Genomic DNA, 16,950 nt, shown 5'->3' with positions numbered 1-16,950 from the left:
AGTACGAATATCATCCATGGTAGATGAAATCTTTTGTATCTGCTAGAGAAGCCCATTGAATTCTTCTGACTTATTCTCCTTCTCATATGCTCTCAAAAGAGAAAAGTAACTAGCAATCCCGACTTGGATTCCAGCTGACTGTAAATCATCTAGGATATCATGAGCAGCATGCAACCATCCCATTTGAATGCATGCATTAACCACATCTCGAAGAGAAATTACATCTATACCTTTGTTATGTAACATAATAAAAAGGTTACATAGTGTATGCATATTCCTTGATTTCACACAGCCTACAATAAGTTTAGCAAGAGCCTTTTGAGTATGAAGAAGATTTCCGTCAGTAAGGACAACAAGCCCAAATTGGCTTTCTGTACCTAAAATGAAACCTCTGTCAACTTTTCCTGGATCAAACATTATTCTATATCCAGTTTTCAGATTTCCAGAACCAATTTGTATGGCACCTTGTTTCGGTAAACCATTGCAAAAGAAAACACTACGTTTTCGTTGCTGATGCAGATTGATTAAAAAATTTGCAGCAGCATCCATGTCATTATATTTGAAATGCAGGCTCAATAGACTGTCATAAAAATGCTGATAGTACTGAAGAAATGGCAAAGATGTTAAAGAGTCAATACTTCGTTTCATTTGTATCAACTCATCTCGTTGCCCAACCATCTCGAAGACATGGCTAGCGATCACCACTGTATTTACATCGGCCACAACTCCGACCAATGACATCAGTTCCATTATTTTCTGGGCTTTGATAATGCATTTAAAGTTCACACATGACTCCAAAACCATATCGAACAAGGTGGCACTGTTTTTTATTGAATCCAGTTTTTTCATTTCCCGTCTATCTGCAACTTGGTCCAAGAAACTCTCACAAGTCTCAATCAGAACATCACTGACAAGATAGGATCCAACCTGTGACTTCAACATATGCAGAAACACCATGCTCAGCATATCAACATCAGGAAGCTTTCCACTCTCAAGTATGATCCTCAGGACTGTGGAGGCTGGAACAGGCATCTGATCTCTTGCAAGTGCCAACGCTAGCTTCATCAGGGAGTCAGTTGAGAAGGTTGCTGTTAATTTGATGAACTGAGAGAACCATGTCAAATGCCCTCTGAAGCCACCTCCGACTAGACATGTAGGACAGCGACACGATCAAGCTATTCAGTACCTGTGGTTCAGGAAGATCATGCAGCTTCTTGTAGTTTCCAAATGAATGCAGCGCCTCTTCGACATTGCCATCCTTCATAGCACTGTCTATCTTCCTCAACAGCGTTTCACGGGATGACGCCTCCCATGGTAGAACCTTACTGGTGCTTGTGGAAATATACCTCCTCCATGGCTCATAGCCATTGGCCTGAACAACACATGCATACATCTTATTAGTCACAAAAGCAAGCTAACTATGCACAACAGCACAAACCCTCAAATTGTTTCCAGCAGTATGCTCTTACAGGTGAGGCAGCTTCAGCAGCGCGAGGGAAGGACGCGAGACGTCGGTAGTGGTAGCACGCCTGAAACAAGCTCCTCATCGCGCTCCGCCGGCAGAAGGTGTAGGTAAACGGGTAGGCTACGCTAGCATCACTACCGCATATACCCAAGACGCTTGCGAGTAGAAGATCATAGATCGTTACCACTAGACGCGCAGCGCAGCGGAAGAAGTCGCGCGTCGATGTAGAGGAAGTAGTCGATCACGTCCCACGAACCGAGCTCCTCGTACTTGATCCCAGCAGCCGATCAGCGCAGCAGTCGCAGCAGCGCCTCCACGGAGTCCACACGTACGGGGATGAAACGCCGGGCGTCGGTGTGCTAGCACCGCACGCACGGCAAGGGCGGCGGCCGAGAGAGAGGGGGAGGGGCGGCGTCTAGGGAGGTGGCGCAGCTCAGGGTTTCCGCCCCCTAGCCCCTCCCTCGTATATATAGGGCGTACTAATGTGCTTCTATCTCATAGACCCATTAGTAACCCTAATTCCTCTTGGATCAATATCCTCTTGGGCCTTTAAACCGTATTGTGATGATGGGCTCTTGGGCATATCAGCAACAATCTCCCACTTGCACTAGAGACAATCATACAGGCAAGCTTTCCAACATTCCAAACCCCTCAAGTGTGTGACCCGTTAGGTTCATGTGTAGGTGGTCGTGATCGAAAATCATTTCCGAATCACAAGTCAATAGCGGCACCTAGCAGGGCATAGTGACTCACAAATACACATAAAGATCATATCGGCCGAACCTTAGATATACTCATACACCGATCCCTTTGCCACACGATACCAGTCAAGCTCAAAGCGAGATACGTGCCACCTTTGTGATAGCTCGACCATTCTCTCGATCTAATAGTGGATTCCATTCATAACTAACCTTTAGTCATCATGATTAACTCTTTAATTACTTTGGCATGGCCATGCACTTTCAAATCCAACTATCTCGAGGGGCCTAGAGATATCTCTCCTGTTATCTAGGAGGGGCAAATTCCATCTTGATCCGCTCACATCTCATTCCATGTTTCATGACACACCTGTAAGCTACTTTTGTAACTACCCAGTCACGGAGTAGCGTTTAGCAGCCCCAAGATGCACCACTACACACAGTGAGAAACAATGGCGATCTCAGGTCTAAGGATCTAGTAGGTATAACACTCAAGAACAACTGATGGCACATACAAAATAACAATCCCAACATTGTCTTGGAGTGGGTCAATCCAACACCATGTTCACCAACATGTGTCCACATCATTAATCCGATATCTCCATATCCATGATCCGTGAAACATGATCATCAATTAATGCATGTGCTAGTCTCAACGTCGTTGTTGTCCCACACAACGACATAAACTAGGGATAATTTAGAATCATATCATTGTCAACAAAGAGTTTCACGAACAAGTCACATACTTGATAATCAATGTAAAAAATAATCATCCATAGAACAAATAACAATTATTTATCATTACATAAACATACTCATGACACAAAATCTCCCACGCACACTAGAATCACTGATGTAAGTATCTAATACTCATAGATCTCATGTGCGCCTCATGCTTTGGTTGTGAGAAAGGCTTTGTCAACGGATCAGCAACGTTTGAATCCGTGTGCACCTTGCAAACCTTCACATCACCTCTCTCAACAAAGTTACGGATGAGGTGATACTTCCGCAGTATATGTCTGGACTTTTTAGTTGTTCTAGGCTCCTTTGCTAGTGCAACGGCACCACTATTATCACAATAGAGGTCCACTGGACTGGACACACTAGGAACAACACCCAAGTCAGAAACAAACTTTCTGATCCAAACAGCTTCTTTTGCAGCTTCGGAAGCTGCAATATACTCGGCCTCTGTCGTCGAATCAGCCACCGTATCTTGCTTGGAACTTTTCCAGCTCACTGCCCCACCATTGAGGCAGAAAACAAAACCGGATTGCGATTTGGAGTCATCTTTGTCTGTTTGAAAACTAGCATCGGTGTAACCCTTTACAAGGAGCTCATCTTCGCCTCCAAATATTAGGAACATATCCTTAGTTTTTCTCAAGTACTTAAGGATACTCTTTACAATTGTCCAGTGAGCTTCACCGAAATCTGACTGATACCTGCTCGTAACACTTAGAGCAAAGGAAACATCTGGGCGCGTGCAAAGCATAGCATACATGATCGACCCTATGACTGAAGCATAAGGAATCGTACTCATCCTCTTTTGCTCATCAGGTGTCGTAGCACACTGACTCTTGCTTAGAGTAATGCCATGTGATATTGGCAAGAAACTTTTCTTGGAATCTTGCATGTTGAACCGATTCAATATCTTGTCAATGTACGTGTCTTGGCTTAATCCAATTAGCCTTTTTGATCTATCTCTATAGATCCTAATACCCAGAATATAAGCCGCCTCTTCTAAATCCTTCATCGAAAAACTCTTTTTTAATGAGGTTTTAACGGCTTCAAGCATTGGAATATTATTTCCGATCAGTAATATGTCATCCACATATAGGACCAGAAACACAAGTGCGCTCCCACTAGCCTTTTTGTAAACACAAGGCTCATCTTCATTCTTAATGAAGCCAAACCCTTTGACTACTTCATCAAAACGAATATTCCAACTCCGAGATGCTTGCTTCAATCCATAGATGGAATTCTGAAGTTTACATATTTTCCCAGCATTTTTAGGATCGACAAAACCTTCAGACTGTGTCATATACACATCCTCACTTAGATGTCCATTAAGGAAAGCGGTTTTGACATCCATTTGCCATATCTCATAGTCATAATATGCGGCAATTGCTAGGAGAATCCAAACAGACTTTAGCATTGCGACGGGTGAAAAGGTTTCCTCATAGTCAACACCTTGAATTTGTCGGAAACCTTTCGCCACCAATCGTGCCTTATAGATGTGAACATTTCCATCCATATCTAATTTTTTCTTAAAAATCCACTTACAGTCGACAGGTCTCACACTGTCAATTTAATCGACCAAGTTCCAAACTTGATTATCATGCATGGATTTTAACTCGGATTCCATGGCTTCAAGCCATTTGTCGGAGTCGGGTCCCATCATTGCTTCTTTGTAGGTCAAGGGCTCATTATTTTCGATCAATAATATGTGGCGCTCCTCCGTAATCAGGAGGTTGAGCTTGTCAGTAGCGCGACGTGCCCTTATAGACCTTCGTGGGGCTGGTGCCTCAACTACGAGTTGTGCAACATCTTGCACATCCCGTGGATCTTCAGTGGGTGCTGAAACAGTTTCGGGTGTTTCCTGAATTTCTTCAAGTTGCACCTTGCTCCCACTAAATCCTTTTGAGAGAAACTCCTTTTCTAAGAAAACACCATTGCGAGCGACAAATACTTTTCCTTCCGCCTTATTGTAAAAATAATATCCTTTGGTTTCCCTAGGATACCCCACAAAGAAGCATTTGTCTGACTTTGGAGTGAGCTTATCTGACATCAAACGTTTGACATAAGCCTCACACCCCCAAACTTTGAGAAAAGATAATCCGGGACGCTTCCCGGTCCATATCTCATATGGTGTTATCTCAACAGACTTACTTGGAACCCTATTCAGTGTGAACGCAGCAGTTTCAAGAGCATAACCCCAAAATGACAATGGAAGATCAGCTTGGCTCATCATGGACCTAACCATGTCCAACAAGGTTCGGTTCCTCCGTTCGGATACCCCATTCCATTGAGGCGTTCCGGGCGGAGTTAGCTGCGGAATAATTCCACATTGCTTCAAATGATCACCAAATTCAAGGCTCAAATATTCTCCTCCACGATCAGATCGCAGAAATTTAATTGTCTTGCCTAATTGATTTTGTACTTCATTCTGAAATTCTTTGAACTTTTCAAACGATTCAGACTTATGCCTCATTAAGTAGATATAGCCATATCTACTAAAGTCATCAGTGAAAGTAATAAAGTACTGAAAACCACCTCTGGCTATTGAGCTCATTGGTCCACATATATCGGTATGTACAAGTCCCAACAAGTCACTCGCCCTCTCACTCTGACCAGTGAAAGGCGCTTTGGTCATCTTTCCAAGCAAACAAGACTCACATGTGTCAAATGATTCAAAATCAAATGAGCTTAACAATCCATCTTTATGGAGTTGTTCAATGCACTTCTCATTTATATGACCTAAGCGACAATGCCAAATAAAAGTGGGATTCAAATCATTTGGTCTAAGCCTCTTAGTATTAATGTTACAGACATATTTATCCTCAAGATCAAGAACATATAATCCATTCACCAATGGACAATGAGCATAAAAAATACCATTGCAAAAAATAGAACAACGTTTGTTCTCTATTACAATCTTAAAATCACCAACTTCTTCCAAACATGAAGAAAAAATATTGTTCTTGCTCAAAGCAGGAATGCAATAACAATTATTTAATTCCAAAACTAATCTGGAGGGTAGAGACAAGTGGTAGGTGCTGACCGCCAACACCGCAACCTTTGCGCCATTGCCGACACGAACGTCCAACTCGCCTCTTGCAAATCTTCTAGTCTCACTTAGACCCTGCAACGATTTGCAAGTGTGAATCATCGATCCAGTATCAAATACCCATGATTCACTAGAAGATAATGCAATATTTATTTCTATAACATTTATACCTGAAGTGGAAGTCTCACTTCCCTTCTTCTTCTTCTTTTCTTCCAAGTACTTCTTGCAGTTCCTAGACCAATGTCCCTTTTCATGACAGTGGAAGCATTCATCCTCAGAAGTAGGGGCAGATTTGGCCTTAGGTGCTGGCTTTAGCTTAGAGCCCGAGGACTCACCACTGGAATTCTTTTCCTTGCCTTTACCTTTGGGATTAGGAGGCGTCCAACGCTTCCTCTTTTTGTTCCCCTTCTGAATCATCATCAAATGATTGGGATTCTTCTTAATGCTCTCCTCTGCTGTCTTTAGCGTCCCATGCAACTCACTCAATGTTTTATCCAAGCCATTCATCTGAAAGTTCATGATAAAAGGCTCATAGCTCGCCGGGAGCGACTGGAGAATAACATCAGTAGCCAAGTCTTGGTGAAGTTCAGAACCAAATCTGTCCAAAGTCTCAATGTAACCAATCATTTTGATCACATGACGACTGACCGGGCGACCTTCTGCCAGCTTGCACGCAAACAAGGACTTTGAGATATTGAACCTCTCAGTCCTGGCTTGGTTCTGAAACATCTCACGCAGCCCCTCGATCATGGTATGAGCATCCGCATGCTCATACTGCTTCTGCAAATCAGGGGACATGGTGGCGAGCATCAGACAGCTGACATCAAGTGAGTCATTGCAGTGCTTCTCATAAGCTCTACGATCAGCAGCAGTTGCATTGTCAGGGAGATCATCAGAATATGGCTGCTCAAGAACATACTCCTTTTTCTCTTGCCTGAGAACAATTCTCAGGTTGCGGTACCAATCAATAAAGTTTGTTCCATTCAACTTTTCTTTCTCAAGAACAGAACGCAAATTGAAAACGGAATTGTTACTGGCAGACATGATCTACAACATTAAAGTAAAGCAAGATTTCAGCACTAAGTTTATGTAAAGACTTTCATTAACTGATTTAACAAAAGACAACCTACTATATCAAAGTCATCTTCCCTCTAATGACATATAGTGGTTCAAGATCCATAATCACTAAAATTCTAGTGAGCTTTAGCATCACGGCTAGAAAAGTAGTGATACAGGTAAGTAACAAATTACTAATCACATCTCTATGCGACTCTTGTTTGTTAACTTGCGACTCGCAGGCCGCACAATCATCACATACATTATCACATGACATTGAGGCCATACCATTCACATCACACCCTGCAAAAACAAGTTAGACGTACGATGTGTTCTACCAAAGTAGCGCTTAGGAAGCCGCTACAGCGAGAAAGCAACGGCGGTCAATCACGGAATTACACAGATTGTATCTATGGAATCCCTATGAAAATCTCATCAGAGTGATCGCATCACCTCAAATCTGAGCCATTCATAATGCCTCAATTTTCACTAGGTCAATCACATTGACCGTGCAAACTTTGCACTTGAGAAGACTGCATCTACACATGACCTTGATCTGTTGGTCCAATCTGCTAACTTATGCACACAGTTAGTCCCGATGGTGATTCCAGCCGGTAGGGACATGTCGTATGCATAACAGAGAAAGAACACAAACTAATCTTTTGTCACATGCCGCGCAATCAACTCGCTCCAGTTTTAACACCTTATGACCAATTGATCTAATCAAACCGTGCAAAAGTAATAGATCCAATCTACTACAACAACATATCACCTATATGCAAATGATCCAGACCAAAAACTTCGCAAGATGGCTATGGTACCACTGTAGGTAAACGGGTAGGCTACGCTAGCATCACTACCGCATATACCCAAGACGCTTGCGAGTAGAAGATCATAGATCGTTACCACTAGATGCGCAGCGCAGTGAAAGAAGTCGTGCGTCGATGTAGAGCAAGTAGTCGATCACGTCCCACGAACCGAGCTCCTCGTACTTGATCCCAGCAGCCGATCAGCGCAGCAGTCGCAGCAGCGCCTCCACGGAGTCCACACGTACGGGGATGAAACGCCGGGCGTCGGTGTGCTAGCACCGCACGCACGGCAAGGGCGGCGGCCGAGAGAGAGAGGGAGGGGCGGCGGCTAGGGAGGTGGCACAGCTCAGGGTTTTGGCCCCCTAGCCCCTCCCTCGTATATATAGGGCGTACTAATGGGCTTCTATCTCATAGGCCCATTAGTAACCCTAATCCTTCTTGGATCAATATCCTCTTGGGCCTTTAAACCGTATTGTGATGATGGGCTCTTGGGCATATCACAAACAGGAGGGCCGCGACCGGAGCCTCTGCGCCCCGCGGATCGAAGCGGCACGGGCAGGCGGCCGCAGGGCCACCGCGCTCCGGCTCCGCCGACAGGAGGGCCGGGGCGCGGTCGGAGCCTCTGCACCCCGAGGACCGAAGCGGCGGCCGGCGCAGCAGAATGGGCAGGCAGCGCCAGAGCAGGTGCTAGCAGGATGCCCGCCGCGCGCCGGAGCAAGAGGAATTGGGCTGGCTGTAGGCAGCAGGGTAATTCCTTTATTTTCCATTTCTTTTTAATTGTTCTGAATAAAAAATATATTCTAATATCCTGCAGCAAATTGGGACAGTTGAAATGTGTCTTCTAGCAAAGAGATAATTTTTAGTGGTTAAGAACCAAAACTAACTTTAAAAACTTTAAAGATACCCTCTAACTAATTTTGCTAATAACAATTAGGGATGGATAGAACTAGACTAGCAGGACACAACACAGCGATAAATTCAGAAAGTAATATACTAATGCAAAGGAAGAAAAATTACAACTGGAGAGTTCAATTTCACATCACTCATTTTTTTCGGCTCATAGCATTTCATATTACCAGGAAAATGAAGAAAGAAGATAAATGCGTCGATCTTGGGTGGAGTCTATTAAGGAAAGGAAAGGAGAACTAGTGTTGGGGCTGCGAGGAAAGGGCTCGAGGTGGTGTACTCCGGTGAGTGAAGGGACAGACGGCTGTTTCGAAAGGTAGCGCGGTGTGGCGAAGTCAAGAGGGTTTTTTTTTTGTGAGTCAAAACGAACTGAAAAATAGGCAGCCGTGCGATAAATTCACCAAGCAATATGCTAAGCTTCGACCTAATTTGGAGCTCGTGAGCACCAAGAGCCTAGATTGAGGTATTCGATGAAGCTGGAGTATTTCAATTTTATGTGGCATGTGCATGCACCCTGATACCTCTATTAATTAAATTTCTAACCATCAAAAGTTAAAATAATATAGCTGGAGGCGAGTCTTGCATTAGCTAGCCAGTTATTGTGTTGCACAAGCTAAAATAGGTAACAAAATAATAATTCCTCTGTTCTATTTTGATAATTTTATTTCATCTTAGTATGATAATCAAGGAGAAGAACCTTGCTTATTAACTCATTAATCACGATTCCTTATTTTTGATGCTATCATATACTTACATTGATATTTTTTCAAGAGAGTCAATTTGCCCGAGAATCGAACGACCATCCATACTATACCCAAGACGTCAACCTGTAGATGACTATCAAAATAGAATAATTTAATTTTGGGACAGGGCTATCAAAAGAAAAAGAAGGAATAAAACTGAATATCAAATATGCTTCTCTTTTCAATTATTTATCAAATTAAATTTGCTTTTAGGACAATCTCAGTGCATAATTTCATTTCACTATTACGAAGACTATGAACTTGATAATCGAACCGGATGAGTGTTACGAGGATGAAACTTCTCTCACATCCGTAAACCTCTCCCTTATCTCTTTTGTAGTGATTCTGCCATATTAGCAAATTTGTTGATATGACATAACATTTAATACCATAACATTTGTACCAAAACTAGCCTTATAGTGTTTTCTTATCCATAGTCAATATTGCTATCTTGAAGTTGTTCTGTTGTGGTCTTCATTAAGGGTTTGTTTGGAACGGAGGAATGCAAAATATAGAAAGGGGAAAAATGCAGAAATCATGTGGAGTAAAAAGTGTAAAACTACATAATTTCAAAACACAAGAATGAAAAGTTTAGGGCACTTGCCGTTTGGATTGTAGGAAAATATGGAACATTTGCAAATAATAATAATAATGAAATAAGATTCTAGTAGTTCACTCTAATTAAACTAGATTTGCATGCTAAGACATGCAAATAATTTCTTATATATTCCTTTTCTCAAATCTCCTCCTTCTTTCTTTCTTTCTCTGATAATAATCACATCCATTCTCATCCCCTTCTAACTATTTCTTGTTTCTAAAGTTGTCACGTGTTACTATTCAAATTGACGACACTTCAGGCTCAACGCACGGATTAACCGGCGATAAATCATGAAGCATGGTAACATAGTTAGACCTACTCTCTGTTAGGGCCATCTTGATGAATTGTCGTAGGAATTTTTTCTTTGCATTCTGTTAGATGTTTTTTTTTCTCTGTGTTTTGTGAAGGAACAGAAGTCTTTCCTTATGGACGGAAATTAGTTTTCCTTTATTTCAAACACCTAAATCAGAAAATTTTCTTAAAAATTCTATTTATTTGATTTTCCTATAAAAATACTCCCATTCGAAGCACACCCATGCATCGAATTCAGTAGTATCACTCCATGGCACGATCTGTGTTCAGGACCAGCTGCTAGTACTCCCGGCTCCGGATCTGCTCTCTCGAGCTCGGCTCGTGGACAGCCCTCCCGGCTCCCGCTCAGGGCTCAGCCGCTCAGGTCCTCAGCTTTCCCTTCTCTCGGACTCTCTCTCCTCCCTTGCTCTTCGAACTCCGGCGGCGCCGACTGGGCGAGCGGCGGCGCCATTTGTCCTGTCTTCGCCCAGCCCTTTGCCGGTGATGAGCGCATCCTCCAGGTATGCCCGCCCCTTCTCTTTCCTTCTGCTGTGCGAGACGGTGCACCCCAAACCCTAACAAAACTATTTGTATTCGGATCTGAATCCAGTTACAACATATTACCTACTAACTTCGATTTCGTTTGCAAGAATTATTGGGTGTACATGTGTACACCCATGTTCTATGCTGGGTCCGCCCCAGTCAGGTGAATACGTCAATAGAATGCTTCAAGTTTTCGTGTACTTTAGGATGCAGCTATCTGGTATTGTAACACTGAGTGGTGGCAAAGATCGTGCCATGAATCGAACTCAGCAGTATCTCTCCATGGCACGATCTGTGTTCAGGTCCAGCTGGTAGTATTGTTTAGATCAATATTAGTGTTACACCACTCAATCCCAGGTCTAAGACAAAAAAAGAATACGTGTTCAATCAGATTTAATGGCTTCAAGTTAGGGTGGACATCTGCCATATGGCAATATTCATTCCGTGACACACTAATTCACTGATTCCCTTTCCCACAAATGGCGTTTGTGCATGGCAACATCATCTCTATTTCCCTGGCTCTTGGATTAGTCCCTAACAGATTCACCGTCTTCTCTGGCGCTAGCACGTGCTGCAGGAGATGCACCGTGTCATGGTGCTACATGGCTTCACTGTCTGATGGAAGGAACTTACTTGAAAGCTTCATTGATGCAAGTGATTAGGTCATTTATGATTTTGGAACTTGATGTCGTCTCTCTAAGTGATTTGCTGCCCTGTTCATATATAAATTGTGATGTGCAATGTCAATGGAATAAAACAATAGCACATACGCTGCTACACTTCGGTTCGATGTTTCTTTGTTGCATTCTAACATGCTCATTTGACATGCTGCAATCTGGACAGTTTTGCCCTTACAAATATGATGGTATTTTGCCCCCTATAAATGTTTTATGGCAAAAGGAAGTTTTATTATATCAAATATCCACTACTCTGGTTGCTTTCATAATTCAAGTCTTCTGGAAAACTTGCTGGCACTTTTCTCCTTTTCTTTTCTGTTTGTACCCTTGGTAAAACTTATGAAAACAAAGGAGGCACCTTTTCCAATGTGGGAATAATTGAAGGGCAATGAGGTCATTCTGTATACCTGCATATTTTCTGTGTACAATTCTAAAAACAACATATATTTCACCTGGAGTGTGGGAATTTCAGTGACGCTTCTCCAATTTATTCACCAGTATATGTGACGATGCACACAGTGCTGTAGTTGTAGGTGTGCTCATCATGCCTCCACTAAGGATATTTATCTGAAGGTCATGACATAGTTGCTCTATTTTCAGGCTAATTTGGAAATTTTGGACCAATGGAAGAGGAAGAGTATAGCACTGAATCATCTAATGAAGAAGATGCGCAAGAAGATGGTGAGAAAGAAGGAAATGCTGCTGAGAATGAAGTCTTCAAACCAGTTGATATAGATCCGGCATGTTTGCCAAAAGTAGGGATGATATTTGACTCGGAGGAAGATGCCTTTCAGTTCTATGTGACATATGGCTGTCATGCAGGTTTTGGTATTACAAGAAGATCTAACAATACATTTGATGGTTTCCGCTATCGCTCAACATTCATATGTTCCAAAGGAGGGCAGTCTAGACTGAGATCTGGTGCGACAAGACCTGCAAGAAAGCAGGGCATGAAGACTGGCTGCAAGGCTAAGATGATAGTTAAGGATGCACATTTTCAGAACCGCTGGGAAGTAATTGTTCTTGAGTTGGAGCACAACCACCCGCTGGATCCGAGCTTGCTTAAATTCAAGAGGCATTTGAAGAACTCTCCGTTCTCTCTAAATCCACCCCGTATGTCTGAATCTGAGGGGCCACAGAGCAGCTCAGCTGTTGCACTTTCAAGCAGAGGTGGTGATACTGCTGTAACTACATCTGCACTGATTGAATTTAAAACCAAGATAGACAGAAATAGGAAATTGAAGCTTGCAGAAGGAGACTTAGAGGCCCTGTTGGGTTTTCTCAACAAAATGCAAGACAAAAACCCTTGCTTCTTTTACAGTTTAGATATGAATGAGCAAGGGCAGCTAAGGAATGTCTTTTGGGCTGATGCCAAATCACGCAGTTCATACAATTACTTTGGTGATGTTGTTGCTATTACTGTCACAAACTTCAGTGATCAGTATGATATGCAATTTGTGTCATTTGTGGGGACTAACCACCATGCACAGCCAGTGTTACTAGGATGTGGTCTGCTTGCGGGTAGATCTCTTGGAGCATATGTGTGGCTTTTTGGTACATGGTTAAGATGTATGAATGCCAGGCCACCACATTCAATAATTACCAACTGCTGTCATGATGTAGCAATAGCTATTAAAAAGGTTTTTCCTAACGCAAGGCACCGTTTTTGCCTTTCGCACATCTTAAATGAGCTTCCTGAAAAGTTGGAAGAAATGGAAAGCAAGGATGAAGTTATTTCAGCATTCATCACACTGGCCTATGATTATGTTACCATGCCTGACTTTGACAAAGAGTGGCAAGATACCATCCAACATTTTCGCTTATTGGGAAATGAATGGTTGTCTAAACTATATGAGGTCAGGATGCAATGGGCTCCTGTTTATGTGAAGGATTCATTTTGGGCAGGATTGTCTGTCATGGACAGAAGTGATAGTGTTACCGACTATTTTGATGGCTGGCTGACGTCAGGAACCTCTTTGAAAATGTTTGTAGAGCAGTATGAGGAAGCTGTTAAAGATAAATTAGAAAAAGAATCTTATGAAGATTTAAGATCATCGCAGATGAGGCCACCGATGATGACAGGATTACCTGTGGAAGATCAAGCCGCAAAGTTGTACACTGCAGAAATCTTTCAGAAGTTCTTGAATGAAATAGGGCATTCATTTAATTGCAATTATAGTATACTTGACCGGAATGATTCAGTGGTTACATACATAGTTTCAGAGCATATCAATCAAACAACCAAGGTTGACTACAAGGTTGTTTATGATAATGTTGAAGATGACATATGGTGCCTCTGCCGGTTGTTCCAATCCAAAGGAATATTGTGCAGGCATTCGCTCACTGTACTGAGACAGGAGCTTGTGCTGATCATTCCACCAAAATACATCATTCATCGCTGGTGTAAGGATTGTAAACAAACATGTGCTTCCGTATCCCAACCTGTCCCAGTGAGTAATCAGGAACTAGGAAGCTATGATGATCTCTACAAACTTGGCCACCAATACTTCGCAGAAGTTGTGGAGTTTGGTTCCATGAACTCAGAATCAAAAGAATATGCTTTGTCAATCATGAGGGAAATCAGGGATAAAGTGATCTCATACGAGAAGTCACTAAGAGATCAAAGGGTTGACAGTCATGTTTCAACAGCCAACTTTGCGTACAATCCTGTGAACGAGGATTTTACTGATGACGCGTTGCCCATCTCTCTTAGTACAAAGGGCTGGGATCTTACCCAAGGCCAGTCCAAACGTTCTCGCAAGAAGAAGCTGGCGACCCCAACTGTTCTTGATACCTTGAAAAAGAAAACTAAAAGGGCATATAACAAGAGGAGAAATGCCACCGCAAACACCGTAAACACAGCGGTCTCTGCAACTGAAAGCGTAACTGATGCCACAAATGTATGTGATGCTATTAGATATGTAAATTTGGCTAGCAGTTGTTGTTTTGGAAATATGAAATTTTCATTTATTTTTTTATTATTAGGTCCAGGCAAATCCTGTAAACGAGGGATGGCCATTAACGTCGGCTGGTGCTCCGGAAACTTTCCCTTATGGAGTAAGCTCAAAATAAGCTTTCTGTTTTTTGTCCTCTCTGTTTTTTCAGGATTTGGTAGAGTTCGCGCATACTAATGTTCATTTTTGTAGGTGGAGACCATTTCATTTGATTTGTCACAATACAGCAATGCTCCAAGCTTCCATTGGCCTGAAAGCAGCAGCAGGTCTCAGATCCAATGAGAGGTAGCAGCAGTGCAATTGTGGATCTCTTCCAATAGACTAAGTTCTGAGAAAAACTAGGAGTGATAGATCAGGTCTGACCTCCGTGTTCCGTGCTTCAAAATCGGTGAGCACAGGTGAAAAGAGAAGATACCAAATTTGGTGAAAAAACAGAAAATCGACCATCTTTGAACCATCCAGGGGATCTGTCCAATCTGGGGTGTGCCCCGCTCTAATTGCCGAGCTGTGCATAGTCATTCCCCTTTTCTTTTCTTTTGTTTCCTTGGACATTTGCAGCTCCCATTAGGTTTATCTGGATCATGTCATGTCAGGCCAGATGCACTTGAGTCGACCTCTGATAATTTGACCTGATGTTTCCCTGTGAATCATGTGTCCTGTGAATCCATTTGCAATCAGATGTTTGCTGCTTCTCTGTTGTTCAACACTCTACCCTAGCAAGCTGGGATCTAGCAAGTTGATCCCAGGAAATCTCCCTATCCGAGCCTGGTGAAGAACATATCTAGGAAATTGACCGGGATATAACCAATTGCTTTGCTCTGTCCATGTCCAGGAACATAACAGCTGGCTCTGCTGCTTCCCAAGGTTTGACCTCATCAGCCGCTCGTGGTGCTCCCCCAGCTCCGGTCGTCGCTGTGGTGCCCGTGCCACCGCCGTCGATTCTGCTGACCTCGCCGCAGGATCCGCCTGGGACTGCCGGACCTTGCTCCGGTACGCGGGATCCAGCGTAAAACAATATACACATGACATCTCATAAAATCTTAGTTCTTGCACCCACATTCACTTGCTATAGACTAGTGCTCGTGATGATCATGATCCCATCCATAGCAGCAGGTCAGAGCTGAATCCTATGGTGACACGCCACAGCATTGTCAGTTTGTCACCGCTCACCACCATCCTTCACGCACCAGGAGCCGTGATGGCAACTCCTCTCACCGTGCCATTTGCTATTATTGCTCTCTCTCACACACACACAGACACTTGTTGCGAGTAGAAATGTGCAACTTTTTTATTTTTTGCAAAATTGCAAGGTTGTCCTTATTTTGAAGTTTAACTACACGTTTGTCTCTATTTTTTTAAAATTTTATTTTTGCATATTTGCCCATATTTTTAGTCTTCCAGTTGTCAGAAACACCTGTGCAATTGGAAGACTAAAAACGGAGACAAGCATACAAAGTAAAAAAAAAATAGAAGCAAACGTGCAATTAGACCTCAAAACAAAGTCAATCTTGCAAATGATTTTTTTTTCATAATACTTCTCAAGAATGCAAACTTGCAATCTCTTTGGCCTCACTCTTTCACCTGTGGAAGCAATGCGTTGTGATGTGCACGGGGTGCAGATGCAGTGGGGACTGGTGAGCGGTAGCTCTAGAATAATATACTAGGGAAACTGAATATGACTTCTGGGCTCTGGCAAAGTGGCAATAGAGGTATGGAATGATGCAAAAGGTTTTTTCTACTGCAGGTCTCACGTGCTTCCCCTTGGGATGCCACTAAAGAAAATCGCTTGTGCTTCCAACAAGATTTCATTCATTTCTACTCCCTCCATGGCTGGCTGCCTTCTCTCATAACCACGTCTAGTTATCACCTGCAGCGACTTGGGTTAGACTGATATGAGTCCTTGGAAAGCTTTTGAGCTTGGCTACTGGCTAGAAACGACAGCCCTGAATAATTTCTCGCCGCAGCGGCTAAGGCGGGTCCACACGTCAGCCGCACTGGTCCTGGAACGAATACAAGTGCAGCCTTGAGCTGCGTGCAGCCGTTGACGTCGAGTCCGTGGCGAGCATCAAGAAGGTCGGTCCTGTTCCAAGCTCCAGGTCCCAGCCACGACTAAAAGAAATCCAGCACTAGGCGTTTATTGGAACATTGAGATCTTTACAATTGGGTCATACTCCTTTGATCTCTACATGTATGTCTGCTCTCATTATTTTTTTTGAAATGCTGCTCTCATTTTTTTTCAACTTTGCCCCCCATTGCCCCTCCTTTGACCAAGTCAACGTATTGTTGCTTTTGGTTTTGCCACTTGTTGCCATCAAGAGTAGGTAAAACTAGATGCAACAGTGACTTCATCAAATTAGGGACAAAACGTGCAATCAGTGATCAAAGTTCCATTTCTTTTGCTGCTACGCAGCAATTACGTATCAATT

At 42.9% G+C, this 16,950-nt stretch overlaps 2 protein-coding genes across 4 annotated transcripts; one reads left to right on the top strand and one right to left on the bottom strand.

Annotated features, from left to right (window-relative positions):
* Positions 1-207: 207 nt before the first annotated feature.
* On the bottom strand, positions 208-1,561 carry LOC120688540 (pentatricopeptide repeat-containing protein At4g17616-like). Its single transcript, XM_039970891.1, has 2 exons — positions 1,470-1,561; positions 208-1,372 (listed from the first exon to the last, which is right to left on the bottom strand). Exons 1-2 carry the CDS (start codon positions 1,545-1,547, stop codon positions 1,073-1,075), a joined length of 378 nt encoding a protein of 125 aa, XP_039826825.1. The 5' UTR covers positions 1,548-1,561; the 3' UTR covers positions 208-1,072.
* A 9,042-nt stretch (positions 1,562-10,603) lies between these two features.
* On the top strand, positions 10,604-15,214 carry LOC120688516 (protein FAR1-RELATED SEQUENCE 6-like). Of its 3 annotated transcripts, XM_039970881.1 has the most exons (5): positions 10,607-10,871; positions 11,459-11,555; positions 12,171-14,470; positions 14,556-14,627; positions 14,717-15,214. In XM_039970881.1, the coding sequence occupies exons 3-5, from the start codon at positions 12,194-12,196 to the stop codon at positions 14,804-14,806; spliced, it is 2,439 nt and encodes an 812-aa protein (XP_039826815.1). In that variant the 5' UTR covers positions 10,607-10,871; positions 11,459-11,555; positions 12,171-12,193; the 3' UTR covers positions 14,807-15,214. The 3 variants fall into 3 exon arrangements, with proteins under 3 accessions (XP_039826808.1, XP_039826801.1, XP_039826815.1); XM_039970874.1 differs by lacking the exon at positions 11,459-11,555 and having other exon boundaries at positions 10,604-10,871; XM_039970867.1 differs by lacking the exon at positions 11,459-11,555 and having other exon boundaries at positions 10,606-10,871; positions 12,171-14,627.
* The last annotated feature ends 1,736 nt before the right edge of the window (positions 15,215-16,950 follow it).

The sequence above is a fragment of the Panicum virgatum genome, chromosome 2K (genome assembly GCF_016808335.1).
Source record: "Panicum virgatum strain AP13 chromosome 2K, P.virgatum_v5, whole genome shotgun sequence".
NCBI classification, from domain to species: Eukaryota; Viridiplantae; Streptophyta; class Magnoliopsida; order Poales; family Poaceae; genus Panicum; species Panicum virgatum.
This window is presented reverse-complemented; position numbering and strand designations above follow the sequence as displayed.

Coding starts and splice junctions, on each gene's coding strand:
- LOC120688540 (XM_039970891.1), bottom strand. CDS start 1,547: ATGAGGAGCTTGTTTCAGGCGTGCTACCACTACCGACGTCTCGCGTCC. Junction 1,373..1,469: donor CTGCTGAAGCTGCCTCACCT/GTAAGAGCATAC, acceptor TGTGTTGTTCAG/GCCAATGGCTATGAGCCATG.
- LOC120688516 (XM_039970867.1), top strand. CDS start 12,194: ATGGAAGAGGAAGAGTATAGCACTGAATCATCTAATGAAGAAGATGCG. Junction 14,628..14,716: donor CGGAAACTTTCCCTTATGGA/GTAAGCTCAAAA, acceptor TCATTTTTGTAG/GTGGAGACCATTTCATTTGA.